Source organism: Dermacentor silvarum, chromosome 10 (assembly GCF_013339745.2).
Source record: "Dermacentor silvarum isolate Dsil-2018 chromosome 10, BIME_Dsil_1.4, whole genome shotgun sequence".
NCBI lineage: Eukaryota > Metazoa > Arthropoda > Arachnida > Ixodida > Ixodidae > Dermacentor > Dermacentor silvarum.
Genome location: NC_051163.1, coordinates 22,539,883 through 22,558,331, shown reverse-complemented (window position 1 = coordinate 22,558,331; position 18,449 = coordinate 22,539,883). Strand labels below are relative to the sequence as shown.

Sequence of the window (18,449 nt, the reverse complement as noted above, 5' to 3'; positions counted from 1 at the left end):
ATTAACCCGAGAGAACTCTGGCGCTAGTACAAACAGGGTAAATAGAGAGTTTTAGCGTCTCTAGAGTTGCAGTAAACTGGACGTTTTGCCGGATGGGCAGAGTTTTAGCGTGTCTGGTGTACCGGTAAAAACTGGGCGTTTTGCCGGACTGTGGGGCAGAGTTTTAGCGTGTCTAGTGTACCGGATAAGAACTGGGCGTTATGCCGGATGGGGCAGAGCTTTAGCTTGTCTGGTGTACCGGTAAAAACTGGGCGTTTTGCCGGATGGGCGAAGGCGTAAAATGTGAGCGGCCGGAGCGTTTCATGACACCTGGTCGCGAAGAACTCAACCCTGCATGCTAACACGGAGATACTGCTGCAGTAACCAAGTGTATTCTATTTTGCTGCTGGCGTAAATTTTCAGCACCTACACGATTACGCTGCTGCCGAAAGGTTACGCCGGTAGCGAAATAGAATACACTCGTTAACCCCAATAATAGCTCTGTGTTTGTCTGGCTGAGTTCTGTGCCACCAGGTGGCCTCACGACTACAGCCGCTCACTTTACGGCGCCGCTCATCCGGCAAACCGCCCGCGTTTGCTGGAATATCGGACGGACACGCTATAAACTTTCTAATGCAGCGTGTTAGGGATACCGGAAAGAAACAAATGATATACTGCACGCGCTGGCGCTATAGTGGACGCGTAGATAGACCCGTCTAAAAATGACTCATTTTGGGACCTTCATGAACGCCATATATATATATATATATATATATATATATATATTTTTCACTAACCTATAGAGGAAAGAGGCGGCGCTGTGGTGCTTTTGTGTGAATGGGAACACCGGCGTGCTATTACCGGGAACATTGCCAAATTCCGCCATGTTGTCATTTTGAGCCAATCGGGGATGGCGTAGCCACGCTGTCAACCTAATCAGAGATGGCAGGATGGCGGCGTTCTGCAATACGCTGAAATTTGGCAGCGTCGACAGATGTCATTCTAAACACTGGCAAATTCGCCATCTTATCAGCTCTGATTGGCCCGCGAAGCTGCTACGTACGGCCTCTCTGAATGGTTCAAAAACTGCAACATGGCGGAATTTGGCAATGTCCAGAATAGCATTCCAGTCATGGAGGAAGGAAAAAAAAAAGAAAACTAGAAGGGAGCGTCACCTGATAAAACTGATGCTAGAAAAAGTTGGCCCAGCACGTGATCATGTTACGGTGGGTTTTAAGTGGCTTCCACCGGCGCGATCACAGCACGCTCCTCCGTATAAAAAAAAAAAAAAAAAGAGAGAAGAAACCCGGGTAGCCACAGCATCATGCGGTAGCCACGCTCGCACGTTGCAGAGAAGATGGTGAATTTATGCCTTGCGATGAACAACAGGGCTGGTATTTTGTAGCGATGCCTTTCCGATGCTAATGCCTTTTCGCGCTTTTCGCGCTTGGTCAGTGGTCAGAGTGACGGTCCGCTCACGTTATCAACGGGATTAGCCGGCAGTGAGCGGTGGATGATAAGACTAGTATAGAATAAAGCATAACGCATCGCTACAAAATACCAGCCCAGAACTTGCGCATGCATAGCGGGAGAAATTGCCCACACAGTGGTAGGTTCGTAAAGCACCTGAACAAGTGAGCATTCGTTAAAGCCTACCGGTAATCAAACACACTGGGCCGTGTACGCCGAGCGCCGGGTCACGTGTTGGGCCGACTTTAGGGAAACACGGTTGGGGGAAGAAAATCGAAGGGTTTCATGGAGAATTGGCTTGCAAAGGCCCGTAGCGTGACGTCAATCTTCCTCTTATTTTTTCTTCTCTCTTCATATTTCCTTGTAAGTTGGTATACTTCGCATTGGCGTCGTTCTCAGAGAACCAAAACACCTTCGAGATGCGGCTGGCGAACAGCGTTTCGTCTATAAAGATGGTCGAGTATATACTAAAGCAGATTGCAAAATAGTATTTTTTTTCTGTATTATATATAAGAGCAATATTTCATGAAAACATGCGCACTTGAACCGGGGTACACAGTTTTATCCAACGGGCAGGGTACCCACTGGTCAGCGCTCACAATGCGTTGGTTTCAATCTTATATGTTTATATTTTCTTCGCTCCTTCCGTGGTATAAAAAGCACTTCGTGCACTAGAAGAATGCGTGAAGTGCAGCGACCACATTGGCCGTTTATAGTCCTCCCGTGCATCAGTGCTCACTGTCATCCTCTTTTCCTCTTTCAATTCCTGCTTTCCCCCAGTGTAGGGTAGCAAACCGGACGCTTCTCTAGTTGACCTCTCTGCCTTTCCTCTCCTTGCTTTCTCTCTCTCTCTCTCTCTTATGTATTACTTCAGAAATGGACTTTTAAGTGTTTGATAAATCATGATGATAATGATGATGATGATCTAAAGCGTTGACGTAGGCTAGCTGACACATATCGAAGTCGCGAAGGATGGGACAAGACAAAACACGAACAACGAAGCGCTGGAGTTCAGCTAACGGGAAAGGGAATCACGACGCCATATCAATTCATATCAATTGCCACAGCCAAGCGTGCAACCGTACAAGAGTTCCACCTCTTTATCAAACAAACTTAATTGATGGTGTGCTTACACACGCTGTACATTTTGTCGCTGTCTTGTATATGCTTCACTAGTTTTCCCTGTTCTTTGGTTTGTCGCTGTGTCGCTCAGCTCTCGAGAGCATGCGCATTCTTTGCAGTGCGCAGCGAGGTTGCTGTATGTTCCAGTTTTTTGAAGAACTCGCGTGTTCTCACAGCCGGTCGTTGTTGATGATGGAAATCACGCTGTTCAAGTGGCCCATATGTTTAACTTGGAGCGCAAACAACTAGAACAAAAGCAAAGGCGCGAGAAGAGACAGACAAGATGCGATGGTACCAAACCCCAGGTGACCAAGTAATGACGTCACGTTCCCGGTGCTGGATCAGCTGCGGCTCGCACTGATCCAGCAGTTGAACGGTGAACAGCGTCGGCCGGACGCCGTGGCCCACACCCAAAAAACTGACCTGGCCAACTGCAAAAATTGGATTAAGGTGGATTAAAGGGAATGAAGGAGATTAAGGTGGATTAAGGTTGGCACAAATTAGAGCAAGGTAGATTAGGGTGGAGTTTTTAATTTAAGGTGATATCTTAGACAAGTCGTCATGCAAATCACGTAAGGATACTTAAGTGACTGTCAACTTTTTCGCTTCTGGTTCGTGTTAGTGACCGTCGTGTGTGTCTCTCTCATCGCAGGACCGGCGCGACCTGGTGAGCGGCCACGCTGCCGCCGCAGCGGCCGCCGCGGCCGCCCTGGGGCCCATCACGAGCCTCAGCTCGCCGAACCCGAGCACGCCGGGAGCCCTGGTCGGGGGCTCCGGCGGCGGCTCCTCGTTCGGCGGCGGACCCCCTCCGCCGCCGCCACCGCGGCTGACGCCCTCGTCGGCGGACTTCCAGCCGCCCTACTTCCCGCCCCCGTACAACCTGCCCACGCCGACGCAGCAGCAGCTCGACTTCCACGACCCGTACGCGTCGCACCACCTCAACAGTCTCGCGGGACCGCAGCAGTACCACCAGCTGCACCCGGCCGCGGGACACCAGCGTGGGCTCTCCAGGAGACCCGAGGACGATCTCCTACAGGCGGTCAGTGCCTGTGTATGTGTGTGTATATGGCAGCGTTTGCGCAGCGGAGGACTCTCAATTCCCATTCCGTGGGATGGGGTGCAGTGACGTAATTCCATGCTTTCAGTTCCGCGGAGTAGGAAGGTCTCGCGAGCCGGTGCGAAATTCCGTAAGCACAGGATACACGAGCAGCATCTCCCACAGTCGGCCAGTATGTGCCAGCATTGCAGAGTATGGCGTTCAATTCCATTCTCATTCCATGGGATGGGGTGCGGCGACGTAATTCCGTACTTTCAGTACCGCGGAGTTGAAGGTGTCGCCAGCCAGTGCGAAATTCCGTAAGCACAGGATACACGAGCAGCATCTCCCACAGTCGGCCAGTATGTGCCAGCATTGCAGAGTATGGCGTTCAATTCCATTCTCATTCCATGGGATGGGGTGCGGCGACGTAATTCCGTACTTTCAGTACCGCGGAGTTGAAGGTGTCGCCAGCCAGTGCGAAAATTCGTAAGCACAGGATACCCGAGCAACATCTCGTACAGGCGGACCAGTATGTGCCAGCATCGCAGAATAAGGCTCTCAGTTCCATTACGTGAAACGGGCTATATGATGTCGTAATTCCTTTCCATTTCATTTACGTGGAATTGAAAGTCCGAGCCTGTGGTCGATTCGTGGAACGTAAAATGCAGGCGTACAAAATACGGACAGAAGAAGCAAGGGAACACACACACGCATCTTCTTTTTTTTTTTTTTTTTTCATTGTTCTTGTGGTCATGTTTTGTATGCGCCCACCGTTTCTTACCCATGAATCTTCGCCAGCTTGATAAACTTTCTTTCGTTCGACTCTATGGGCGATATGTAAAACACCGTAAGCAGGTATTTACCTTAACCAAGATTATTAAGTGTTCCATGAGTATTCTTGTCCGAATGACATTTGAATAGGCACTGCGTTCACGATTACCCCGCTCTCAAAGATACACACCAGCAGCGAAGTAGAATACACGTGGTGACTGCCATAATAGCTCTGTGCTTTTCTGGTTGAGCTCTGCGCCACCAGGTGGCACCACCAACCCGGCATCCTATGTTTACGCCTCCGATAACCCGGTAATCTGCAAACGGTAAGAAATTTGCCGAAACACTAAAGCTCTCTAATAACGTGGCAGAAATGCCTGAAGACGCTTGTGTGCCCGTGCATGCGCACGAAGCTTCCACGGGTGAAGTTAAGTGACACCTATGAAAACGATGCCATGTCGTGTCCATTCAGTTCCAACAAAAATAGCATCAATTCCATTGAGATTTCATTTTTGTAGAGTTCATTGCCATGCCGTTGCCATATCACTAGGGGCTTCTAAACAACCCGTAATGATCTAGGAATCAATCCAATTCCTGGACGGTAACTCCGTAAACCCGACCGTTAAAGACGCTGCCCTGAGCAAAGCAAGATCGTTTTTTTTTTTTTTTTCTGCTTTAAAGTGGCAGCAATTTATGCGTAGCTGGGCATCGATAGTCGTGCATGGACTGCGTCTCTATACAACATTCGTTCTAAAGTTAGCGCAACTGCACAGGTACCATTCTTTCCTTTGTTATAGATCTGTATACCCAACCACTAAAGGTGCGCGTTGCAGCTGAGGTGACTTGCAAATATTTTCAGTGATGAAAAGTGAACAAAGCTAAAGTTATTCGTTGAAAATTTCCTCAACATTAAAAAAAGACCACATTATAGTTATTCAAAACAGTCACAGTTATTTGCTAGTCTTTATATTCACATAATAACGAACTATACATACGCGAATAACACTTTTCCCGTTAGCGAGCGGCTAACCAGCGGTATAGGTATGCGCAGAACATCCGCTGAGATTGTTTGCATGACCTATTGCGCCCGCTAACTTCGGGCCCGCTGTTTTCAAAAACTCCCTAATAGAGTGTGTTAGCCATTCCGGTAACGTACTACAGATTCCGGAATACCGGTGGCAGACGAGCACAGCAGCGATAACATCATCTTGTGACGCTTACGTCAGCTACTGCAGATCCTTGGTGCAACGGTCGCACCGACCGCGTTTTACCTATCTATTGGCAATGAACCCTGCCTCCTTATCTGCGGAGCTAGAAGATAAGAAGGATCGACACTTGTGGCGCTCCTGCAAGGAACGACCGCACATCTCCACATTTCAGTGCATCTAGAATATCTAGCATACGCTCCCGTTTAGATAACGACCAAGTCACCGCAGACCCGCCGCGTGACGCCAATGCGTGCCATTCGCGATGCTCTTAATGGGGGTGACGCTCCGTGCCTATAGAATGACCCCTCTTGCTTCACTGTATAGGACCACCGCCATTCCTCTCACGTATCCACAGTGCACCCGCCACACACAGTGATGCTCCTGTGGCTGTGTTGGTTATGCACACACACACACGCACTGTGAGAAACAGCCAGTTTGTTTCGGTCTTCTATTGCCCCCTTTTATTCAAAGCCGTTAGAGGAAGCTGCTCGCAAGTCCAACCAACCGCGCTACTTTTTTTTTTTTTCTGCTATTACGACGTTTGACGTCGCGTCCCTCGGAGCTGCAGCCATTCCACGTGCGCTAGCACGGTCCATCTCGAGCGCGTGTCGTGTTTGGCTAACTGAAACAAACATTGAGCAGTTGCGGGCTCGTATTGAATACATTTGACTGCGTCTATAAACGTTCTCGAAACAAGGCACGTATTCAGTCAGAAGCAGTTCGGAATCCTTAATGCCGTGCCCGCCATAGCTCCGTCGGCGAATGAAGAAAGAAAGGTAAACTCGGGAAGGCCGGCAGTATATGTTATGCTCGAACTTTTGTACCTTCCGTGTGTCGCCTGCACTTCTGGTGAAAACGATGTCTTTGCGTTTCAGAACGCCGTAAATCGCCCTCGTCCCTCCCCCCCCCCCCCTTTTTTTTTATTGGTATGTGTATCCTCCTCCTTAGCACAGGACGGGGTCAATGGCCACGAACTCCAAGGTTTGACGGAAGCGTGCACTCACGGGTTTAAAACTTGGTGAAACTAAAAAAAGAAAGGAAAAGAGCATACAGCGCCGACCCCGGGAAATAATTTAAAAAAAATGAAGTAACGATGTGAGCAGTGCTTCCGTAGGGCAGCGGAAACCCTCTCATGTCAAGTTTTAATGCAGTAGCGTTACTCTCATAATAAATCGCGCTGGTCTCGGAGGCAGAGTATTCCACGGCGTGGGTGGGCCTATCCTGATATCGGTGCACAATGTGCCAGCGCAAGGGTTTTAACGCAAGGGTCTAACGCACTCATACGCTATAATGATATTTTGGCCAGCACACGACCGTGTTGCGATGTCGCTGTGCTTTATAAGCACTGCGACATCGTGAAGATACTGCGAAGCCCACGAAGGCAGGGATGTCGTGATACCCTGGTTCTTTCATACGTTTTCATGGCGGCGACATGCTACATACCTATAGTGTCACATGCGACGCAGCAATCCAGAGTACGCCCGGCGATTCGCAGAGAAGGGTGTCGTATGACAACAAGGTGCCGATTCGGACATGGTGGAATGGCGAATCCATGGCAGGCTTTCAGCGCAGGGTTACACAGGAATCACGGGAACGAAAATATTTGTTCACAAAGATGTATACATATGCATTCGTGGCATTATCACGATGAGACGAAATCACCAATCAGCCAAACCAGAGAGTACGTGTAGTATCAGGCCTGACTACTGCACGTAATCTTTGACTGCACGTATACCTTCAACACCTGTGTCAAATGACATTAAAATCAATATCACCGAACGCATCCTCCTCGCAACAGTGACAGGACTGAATGATGTGTATTTGACAGGCTGACCAACGCTATACTCACGCGCATATCACGCAAACGCACTACCTCACGCTGCTTCGACAATATCCCAAGTTGTTTGGTCGGCACATTTTTCTAATACAATATTCTAACGCTGGTTTGTGCACATATTTGTGAATGAAGAACAGGTGGAAAACAGAGTTCTGTTTTCGTTTGCAGTATATCTGTGTGGTTCTGCGCCGAAAGCGTGATACGGATGTCAAGACACCCGGTTCCTAACGTTCACAGTGGTGTCACCTGACAGACGTGATACGTCATGCACTTGTGGTGACACGCGTCACATGTGACGCAGCTATCCAGACGCAGCTACAGTGATGAGGTGACAAGGACGTCATGATGGTGGCGACATCTTCCGGCGATAACATCAGACACGTTGAGCGTGACTCAGTATGCTAGACTAAGCCCGGCGATGCGCAGACACCGCCGTCACGTTACCCCGTTTCCAGCATTCAGTGTGGTCACACGTGACCATGCGATGACGCGCGCCGCATGTGACGCAGCAAGCCAGACTCGTCCGTCGCTGCGCGGTTAACGCTGACATGACACTTTATTTCTCACGTTCAGTTTGATTACACGTTAAACACGCTGTCACGTGTCACACACGTGACATGTCAAACACGGTCACACGTGACGCAGTGAGTCGCAGAATGCGATGATTGAGCGTCTTTCTTTTGTGCGCGTTTGTGCCCCGCAGGCGAACATGCACCTTCCGGCGTACAGCGAAGGGCGTAGAACCGAACCGACAGCGTACCCTCGGCGGCCCGACGTGCTGGTGCATCACCCGCACCACCACCTGACTGAGCAGGATCTGCTGGGACTGCATGGAGCCGCCGCGGGGCTACCGCCAGGCATCGTCGAGGATGGACAGACCAGCCCCTGCTCCTCCGACGACGGAAACGACTTCCTCGAGGTGCGTGCGCATTTTTGTTTAACGCGACGGCGTTAAGGGCCCCGTGTCGCGAAAAAATGCGGTGTCGGCGCCGACCGTCGTGTGGCGTAAAATTATTCCGAACCACACAACCACGCAAGCCCTCCGTAGAGACTAAATGCTTCTTTTACCACTAAAGTTGCGCGCACTTTGTCTTACATTATTCACAAAGTTATTGCTCGGAATTTTTGATAATGACAGTCCGTTGAACAAATGTCGTGAAACAAAACACCGACAGCATGCGTGCCTTCTATGTTAAATCTTCTCTGGCGCTCTTTAGCCAAACTTGGCCCTTGCGCCAGAAAAACCTACAAATCATCAAATCTTCTCAGACTGAAATATTTAAAGTGCGAAACAATAACATAAGATTAACAATAACAGAATTTGTGAAATGGGCAAGTTTAGCCGTTGAAATGTCCGTCCATCCAAAAATATCAGCCAAGAAATAAGCAAACATCGTCAAAACAAGTTCGTAACGAAATAGCAAAACACCATCGAAACAAGTTGGTGGCTCACGGAGAAAAACGTGGAAAAATACCAAAGATTGCGAGAACTCCTGCGTCCACCGTTTTGATAACGGAACAGTGCTGCCTGAATTCATCCGAACAAAACCGCAGAATCAGATACAATCAGAATCAATTAGGCGTCCAGTTATGTGCTCTACCTTTATCGCGCGACGCAGTTAGAGGGTGGTACAAGCTCATGACCAAAACAAACAAAAAAAGAAAACTGCATTGGGGGACAATTTACCACGTATATTCGACACCACGCGCGTGTTTTTTGTTATTGCTTTTCCAACAAGATTGAGGCACGCGTACGGCCATTTTTTAATTTTTTTTTTCAAGGTCCGTTCTCCACGTGCGAGGCCAGCGCGCTACTCAATGCATTAGCGAAACAAAACAAAAAACGTTGATTACTGTCAAACGTGAACCAAATAGCCGGTAAATGCTAATACTAAAAAAAAAATCCTTTGGTAATCTTAGTGTCCGTCCCATTCGCATCACCGGTGCCGTTATCTACGCTGTTCGCAACGTCGAACGTGAGCTAATGGTAGTAGATTAGGCTTGTCGCTTTCGAGTGCTCCAGAGTGCGCTGGAGGGGGTCATTTACATTCGGCTGGTCAAAATCGATCCCTCTGAACACGATCCAATGGGGGCGAATTCACAAAGCTTCTCGTTTGTTACTTTTGTTTGCCATCGGTCGGTCGTATTCGCTAATACGTCCAACATCAGGATTGGCTGGAATTTGCTCAATCTTAGCGCGACAGATTTTCGTATGAATACGTATACCTATCTCTTCCAGTCAGCGCCGCGCCGTCCCCGTTCTGCCGTGTGTACGTCACAGCGGCGAGCGACCAGTAGCGGGAAATCTTCCACGCGCCCACACGAAGGTTGTTGCTGTGGCGACCGAATCTCTATAGCGCTAAAAGAAAGAAAGAAAAGGGATATAAAATAAAGGACTGGAAACGGCAGCACGCTTTCGGCGCAATCGCAATGCCTCGTTGGTGTGCCGGTCAAGCGAGCACCTGGCAATCCTTTCTTTGTAATAAAAAAAAAAAAAAAAAAAAAACTTCGTAAGAAAAGAGGGACGTCTCGAAGTTTCCGTCACGCGTATCCACGTGGGTATGGTTGCGCGTGCGGGTGCTCGCGCGCGCGCCATGCCTGCCTGCGTGCGAGTCGACACAGATAGCGATACAGACGGAGTCCGGACTGCGTTCGCGGGCGTTCGGCCGTGTATCGCCGTCGTCAATCTCATTAGCGATGCCTGGCATTCCATTTGCCCTCCCCCCCCCCCCTTCCCCTATTCGTTGGCTCCCTCGATTTCTTTCTGTCGATTGGGAAAGCGCAATTTGTATTCCGCTCTCCTATACACGACGAGGCCTGTTTCCCCGCCACCACCGAGACGCAGCAGATTTTTTATACGTCTCCACCGCGGTGTGTGTGTGTGTACGTGCGTGTGATCGCGCGAAGTGCGGAATTAAGGGGGGTTGCGAGTTCCTCTTGTTCGGTGCAGCACTGCTGGAACATTATACCGGTATCACACGATGACCACTTTTGATCGCGATCAAGCCCGATCCAGATCGAAATTATCATCTGCGATTGGCTCCCTCGCGCAGCTTGCCCAAAGGAACTAATCACGACCGAGAAATTCGATCCGGATCGTGCTTGATGGCGATCAAAAGTGCGCAGTGCGACAATCGTGTTAGAGACGGGATCCTTCACAACATTTGTCGTTGGGCTGCTGATCTCGACGAGGTTGTGGGTTCGGATATGCGGCCTCGTCTCGATGGAGGCTGAAATGCCAAAATACACGTCGTGGGCTTACGTGCGGGTTAAAGAAGCCCAGGTGTTCGAAATTATTCCGGAGTCCCCTAACACTATGGCGTTCCTCATAATCATACTGTGGTTCTGGCACGTAAAACCGCGTTTTAATTATATATATGGTCCGAGTGCACGTGTCGGGTGAGCTCTTCCCGTACAACACTTGAAACGGTAGTCACATTCGGGAACCGACCGAATTTAGGCGTGATACGCCGCATCTTCAGGGTCTCGAATGTACGACAATGCCGTATGACGTCAGCTACTATACTAAGGGTCTCTTTGCCGATGAGGAAGTGATAGACATCCTCAGCAATTCCTTTTAAGAGGTGGCCGAGCTTGTCCTCCTCTAACATGCGAGGGTTGACGGTCTTGCAGAGCTTCAATATAGCCTCCACCACAAAACTGTTACGGATGAGGCGTTTTTATTTACAGATGATGAATGAGAGTCGAGGAAAATCAGTCCAGCACCGGTTTCGTTCTGCGCTCCGCACCAAAAGATTCGTCGTCCTCCTCCTCTTCCCTTCGCCTCAACCAAGGCGTTACAATAATTATATATTCGAAGATGCACGTATGGGAGTCTCGAAAGGTGATGTGCGATTATATGACTTATGAGACTTACGAGGTATGCTTTTGTTTTTCTTTCTCTCTCTTGGGCAGTAAAAAAAAATGTTAATCATATTTGCGTGCAAAACGTGGTGCTTCAGAACACCGATAGGCGAAGCGAAACGCAGACAAACATTCGACGCAGTTGCACGTGACATTGCTCGTCGCTGAAACGCGGACGCGACATGCGGTGTTAGCAGCCACAGGTGATACAAACGAATCGAATTGTAATCCATGTCGAACTTCCGTGAACTGGCCTTGTTTCACAGAAAGAGAGAAGGGAATGGAGGAATTGCACAGAATCTCGAAAAAAAAAAAAAAAAAACGTTGGCTGGGGAGGAGTAGCGCGAACAGTAGTAGTCTCACGTGCTTCATATTCCGGAAGCAAAATATCGTGACGAAATTGCCCTTCTGGTCGGGCTAATTCAACCTGAAGTCAAAATAACGTATCCAAACAAAAATCTTGCTCGGAGATGTTGTTAATCTCACAACTTATTTATTACTGGTACATCGTGTACATACGGCGAGCCGATTTTCGTGGCAATGTTTGCTTGGCAAAGAAATGTTGGCAGGCTACTTGGTTTGGCATGATTGCCAATTACGTTGGTTTGACTCGGTCTGACTCCGTAAAATCAGTCGTCGGCAAAGAGCTAAACAATGTACGCGTGACAGTATTTCTTATGCAGCGCGCTATGGAGTTTCCGGCTCTTCAGATTGGACGAGCAGCAGCGGTTTACAAACCACACGGCTCGTCCAATCAGAAGGGGCCAGAGAGAGGCCGCGAAAGACGCTGCAGCGTCTCCGTATTTAAAACCGCGCGCGCGCATTGTGAAATCAGGAGCCGCGTTCTTCCGCGGCGCTCGCGTGGCGCTGCACGGAACTAAAGGAACAAAAAAGAGCCGTACGGACGACGGAATGTCGTCGAAGAAGCGTCGGTATATAGGAGGAAGTGGTCAAGCCGAATGTCCCGCCGCCGCTTCTCCTTCGCCAAACGCCAAGGAAGGCCGCAAAACACTTTCTCGACGACCATCGGGCGGATTAGACCCGGTGTGGCGATGCTGGCATCTTGCCAAGGGTATCCCTTTCGCGAAAGTGGCGGCGGACGGCAAAAAGTTGCCGCACGCCTGTACGCGCGCTGTCTTTTTTTTTTCTTTTTTCCTTTCTTTTCTTATTGTTTTCCCGCCTTTTCTTATTCTCTCTTTTTTATATGTTTCGTACATTCGTTCTCGCGCACCCAAGCTCTGTCTATCTGCCCTCCAATTCCTGGCGTCTTTATAATTCGAGACGAGCGAGGCATCGCCGTCGTTCACATGATCGAGACGGATGTTTCAGCGGTTTCGCCGCCGAACGGACGGCCGCCGCTTGGAAGTGCGTAATCGGTCACTTGTTGTGTGAACGTTAGAAAAAAGGCGGAGACGCGCGTGACCTGTTGCACACGCCACTTGCTTCTTTCTATGCTTCGGCTACACAACGTGTTAATTCTGTCACCGGATGTGCTGCTCACTGTTTTTGAGAAGCCGCAGCAAGCGTTTTTTTTTTTTTTTTTTTTTCGGCTGCACGGTGGCTTGACCATCTCATTTTGTATCCTTGGTATTGGTGGCTGAGCCGATAAAGCCTCTCCGATAACGCTGAGCGGGGGTCACAGTTCCGATAGCTTGCTCTTCCTGGAGCGGATAATTTATTGACCCGTAAGGCCCAATGAATGGTTAGACGCCCATTAAAGGGACGCTAAAGTTTAACGTTAGGCTGCGTAGACCACGTTTCTGCAATAGCAGCAACGACAAAGCTTACCGTGAGAAGCGGCTTGATAAAGCAGAAGAGACAAAAAAAAAACGGAGAAAGAAAAGATGGATGACCTGTGATGACGCCTGACGTTGACCTTTCGCACCGGCTCGCCTCTGACGTCATTGGTTTTGGTGGCTAGGCTATAGTTAGCCGGGTTTGGCAAACTGCGTTGTATTCAAAAGGAACCAATGACTTCACTCAGCAAGTTTCGAGCACTTTACTTCACAAAGATAGCTGTTATACAGAAATGGTTTTAAATCCATGACCTCAAACTGACGTAAGGGCCCCATCGTTACCACAAGAAAAAAAAAAAAAGTGGTAGGTGGGCCTCCATTTTTTTTTTTTTTTTTGCCTTCGAAAACGCCCGTGCGTGCCATGCTTCGTGTGGGCGATGAGAGAGACAAAAAAAAAAAAAAACTGAAAAACTCGGGAGGTCAAAATCACTGCGGAGTTATCCGATAAGGCGTTTGTAGCAGTCCCTAGCTTGATGCGTTGCTTTAAATAAATGTTGTATGCCACTAATAAAAAAAAACAAAAAAAAAACACGCCACATGGCCAGACCCGTGCAAAAACATTCATTCAGTGTTTCTAGTTTGTCTCTAGTATATTGTTTACGTAAAGCCTACTGACCAGTTGGCTCGCATTTTCTGTTAACTAATGTGTACCGACTTTCCGAAGAAACTGCATGGACAACGCAGTGCTGACTAAACTAATATTTTGAAGATTTCTTCTATGACAGTATATGGACTTCATATAGCCAAAAGAACCGAAAACTACCTAGTAAATGAAAGCATATAATATCCATTGAATGCCAGTGCTAACTTTAATACCCTTGCATATGTAACATATACATATAACGTACTGTACATACAGTATAACCTATATGTACTGTACGTGTCTGCAGCTATAATGTTAAAGAACAGTCTATAGACAAGTCAACAGTTATACAAACTGTCGAAACCACAGCGCGTACAAAACAGCGCCACTATAGTTAACACAAAGCGACGGTAGATGTAAAAACACTCAGTGTGAACGAAGCTTTCTTAGAATATCATATTTCGCTTTGAGAATGGGTTTTCTCTCGTCTCCAGCGATGGAGACGATGGAGACGAGGGAAAACCCATTGGGAGATACGATGGAGACGTATCGAGAAGTTTGGAAAGGAAAATGAGCGCGAACCACGTTCGCAACAACCGCGTGGACTCAGAGACTCCCGCTGCTAGGCGACCCGCGGTGCGAATTTATCGCGACGCATTCCAGGTGCGTTCGCTGCGATGAACTTATGTGGGGCTCGACCCCCCCCGTAGACCTGTAAATTCTCGGTGCGACCTCTGTGGCAGCTGACGCGTACACGTGCGAAACGATGTGGCGCTGCGTGTCGAGAAGAAAAATAGAGGGGGCGGAAGAGATTGTAGATGTTTCCCACTTACGTTTGCACAAACACTAGCGAGCAGGAGCGAGCCGTGGCATCGACATCCTCCTCTTACCCTACCGCACTTCCTCCCGCTGAGCGAGGTAGGGCATGCACACGCGTTTCTGACGTGGCCCTATACAATAGGCCTACTGCAGTCAGTGTTAAGGGGGCATCCAAAATCGCGCTTGTTCGTCGGAACTCGACGTGGTTGTATACTGCCAGGCTTGACTTGCTGAGTACTTAATCTAAAGAGCTCCTGAACGGAATTCATAGTAGACATTGAGAAGCGCAACACGACAGGGAGCAAGAATAAGAAGACACATACACAGCGCTAACTTTCCACTAAAATGTGTCAGCTAAATGTGTCTTCTTGTTCTTGGTCCCTGCCGTGTTGCGTTGCTCCACGTCCATTATGAATCCAAACCAACCAGCCCGGCAAACGTGCCCTAGCAAATTTCATTTCCTGGAAGGAAGCTCAAAAAAAGCGAAGCGCCCTCTCCCCCTTTTCCTTCCCACACATGGCACCAGCTTCGTCATTTCTTTATTTTCTTTCTTGTGTCTCTGTTCAAAGTTCACGGTATACATGGCTTAAAACACGAACATAACAGGCGAGGAAGCATCGAGATACATTTATTCGAAAGCCTACATTTTATAGATGGCCGATTGGCGACGAAGGCAGAAACAAAAGCGCGCACACACCAGCCGCGGCGGCTCAGCGTCTAGGGCGGGCTGATGCTTAAGCGCGAGGTCGTGGATTCGCTTCCCACTGTCGCGACCGCACTCCGATGCGGGCGGAATGGATAAACGCTTGCCTTTAATTACCACACTGTGTCAGAGACACACACACACACGCAAGGAAAGGCAACGGCGCTCAGAGTGTGCTCGTTAAAGAACCCCCAGAAGGTCAGAATTATTCCGGAGCCCCCTCACAAAATGGCGTCGCTCATAACCTCTGAGTTACACGGCCTCCAAGATTGCAACGATCTCGAGGTGCACCGTTCGATCTCTGAGGTCATGGTCTTGTTCATAGTGGCCTCAAACTCAGACGCTGCGATCGTTCAGCTGCACCATGAGAATGACGGTTAGGACGTGGATTTTTGTAGTCTTCGCGCTTGTGGCTTCAAACGTACTTGTGACGTTATTTATCGCGCCATATCTTTCTAAATCTCCAAGCACTCGCACTTTTATAACACAGTAGGACAATTAGTCCCTGCGCACATGCGCAATCCACTGTGAGTCGTGGTTATTATGACCCAATGTGTTGTTGGAAAAGATCAATTTGCAAAATCGCGAAGTCGTTTGAAACCAGAAGGATGAGGTTTAGGCAAATCTATGTACTATGCCCATCATTCACAGTTGCAGCTCCCGCAGGCCACTGGTGCTGGCGCTCCCTCTGGTGATTTTTGTTGGAAATTATGTACTACGTGTGTTTCTTTGGCACGTTAAACCCCACCAATCGACCATAAATTCTTTGTGAAGTACAATCTTCTGCGACAATTCGAACAACAAACGGCGTTTGCCGATATTCTTACATATGGGCGTAGACCTTACATATATAGACCCTTACACGCATAAACCTTACGTAGACCCTTACATTTAGGCGCCGAAGCAGCAAAATACGAGAAGTCATTATGTTCCGGAGTTCGGAAATTCGGGGTGGTCCTCGTCCCCCAAGCGCGCTGTTTCGAGTCGCCACAACGTGACGACGTTTCTTCGAGAACGGGCGGCGCAAATGCTTCGAAGAATCGCGCGCTTTCTTTACATAGAGCCCCAAGTGACCCCCCCACCGCGACCTCTGCTGCGTGCTAGCGACTGGCTTTCCGCGCGCTCTGTGCGCCGCTAAAGAGGCCTCTAAATCAAGTTCAGGCACGTGCGTATTCACCGAACTTCTCCTCTCCCGCGTCCTCGTACGTAACCTCTTTATTTGACTCCTATCTCACTATATATGTTGTCGTGCAGCTTTGCCATGAACTGAGAAGCAGTTACAGGCTGCGGAAGGACCGCTATACCAAAGTGAATGACTGCAAAGTACATTTCGTCAACGTCGTTAGGTTGGGCTAGTTGGTTAAGCCATGACCTCCTGTGATCTTTCTTTTTTTTAATTGCCAGCCCGTTGGCGCCAAAACCGAGGGTCACCGAGAGGGCGCCACTTTCCCAGTAGTTATCACAGTTTATGAGGCATTGTTACGGTCACGTCAACTTTTATTTCTCGCACCTCACGTGGAAACAACGGAGCGAGCATGAAGTGGCAGCAGCCCTTGGCGAAAGTTGTCCATACTCTAGCAACAACGTGTAAAGAATGTGTAGGAATGTCAGGCGCCGCCATAGAGTTTCTCACTATAACACCTAGAGGGTAATCTGGCGCCACCGTCTATGCGAGTTTCTTAAAGGGCGACGTGCCGTCATGGGAATGACGGGATATGTCTGCGAGGCTCGTGTTGGCTGGTGTTGTACGAGGCTTCGTCTAAAACGTGGATATGGCCAGATAACGCGTTCTTAAGTAAAATCTTCATAAAAGGTTTTTCATTCACCCATATTACATATTACCAGTGAGCTGCACCTCTGTCCTGCCTAATGAAACCTGTGCATATGTCAGCTCATAGGGATCGCTAAAGCATACAGGCATCCAAGTGGGATAACGCACGATATTAAAACGGCTTCTATCAGTTTCCTAAATTTCTTGTATTTGGGCTACAACATTCTTGGACCATCAGTATAATAGGACTGGGTATGTACCCGCTCTTGGCAAAGCCTCGAGAGAGAGGGAGACAGAAGGAAAGGGAAAGGCAGGGAGGTTAACCAGAGGGGAAGATCCGCTTTACCACCCTACGCTGGTGAGAGAGGGGGAGGTAAAATGAAAGTAAAGTAGAGAGAAAAAGAAAGGAAGCGCAAATACACAATCACAATCGGTCCAGTGTCACCGCGTACTATCACCGCACAGCATGCACAGTAGCATTTGTAGGACTATAAACATCAGTTCAGGCTACAGCCGCTTGTCCGAGTCTGTTGCCCTTAAAAACTGCAACAGTACCCTCGTCGCCCTCCGCTGCGATGGCTTGTGATGTCGGCATTCTAAAACAAGTTCCTCTGTTAGAGGTCTTTGGTCAAACCGCGCTATCGCGATTGCAAGCGATCTCTCTGTAAATTGTAGCCAGGATAGTCACATAGAAGGTGTTGAAGAGAGAGAGAAAGGATGTATAATAAGGCAGGGAGGTTACCCAGGGGTAGTCCTGGTTGACTACCCTGCGCGGAGGGAAGGAGTAGGGGGATAAAAAGAGAAAATGGGCGGAAGGGGAGGGAGAGACAAAGGGAGACGAGCATAAATAAACCGCGTACACAATAGAGCAGCAGGGGGCGAGTTCTTCAAGTCTACCGTTCTAGCCACTGTGCTACCGTGAAGGCGCGTAGACCGCAGGAATCTTAGTGGCGCGAATAAGGCCTTCTGCGAGGAGGTTGTTTGGGGAGCACTGGCCTAGAGCTCGACAATACTCGAGAATGGAAGTATGCGCCGCTGTGACAAAAAGGTGCTTGTGAAGCCTGGATTGTGTTTAGATATGTCGTACTTCTTTGCGGACACACCCGTCATCATCATTCTTCCCCCCGAGAGGCATCATACGTCGCCTTCGTCCTGGTGACGTTGCTGCTTACGCACCTCAGTGTGCATCTCCTCGAACTGGCGTTTGCATTTCGGCATAGCTTGTGAGCGATATAGTGCTTAAACATTGCACGAGATTGAACGTGAGATCGAGCTCATTTGCATGAGGTCATTGCATGACCTGTGCGGTGCGCGAACGTAAAAGTTGCACGAGCTTACACGTTGCATAGAACGAAAATGAACACAACTGTACGCATCGCATTTAGTCCTATTAGCATCTATTTGAAAGCTTCGCTTCGCATAAATTATAGCATTCGCGTTGGATCTGCGTGTTCTTTCTTTTTTTACCTTGCTGCCGCGTTTCTTAT

The 18,449-nt window shown here is 48.8% G+C and overlaps 1 protein-coding gene across 3 annotated transcripts in view; it reads left to right on the top strand.

The window, feature by feature from the left end:
- The window catches only part of LOC119431067 (transcription factor AP-2-epsilon-like), a 172,717-nt gene that overhangs the window by 105,684 nt on the left and 48,584 nt on the right, over positions 1 to 18,449 (top strand). For 2 of the 3 annotated variants that reach the window (XM_049657793.1, XM_049657792.1), the window contains exons 2-3: positions 3,224 to 3,622; positions 8,130 to 8,345. In XM_049657793.1, coding sequence (XP_049513750.1) covers positions 3,224 to 3,622; positions 8,130 to 8,345 — 615 coding nt within the window. The remainder of the gene's footprint in view (positions 1 to 3,223; positions 3,623 to 8,129; positions 8,346 to 18,449) is intronic. The other variant, XM_037698529.2, reaches the window with a different exon arrangement.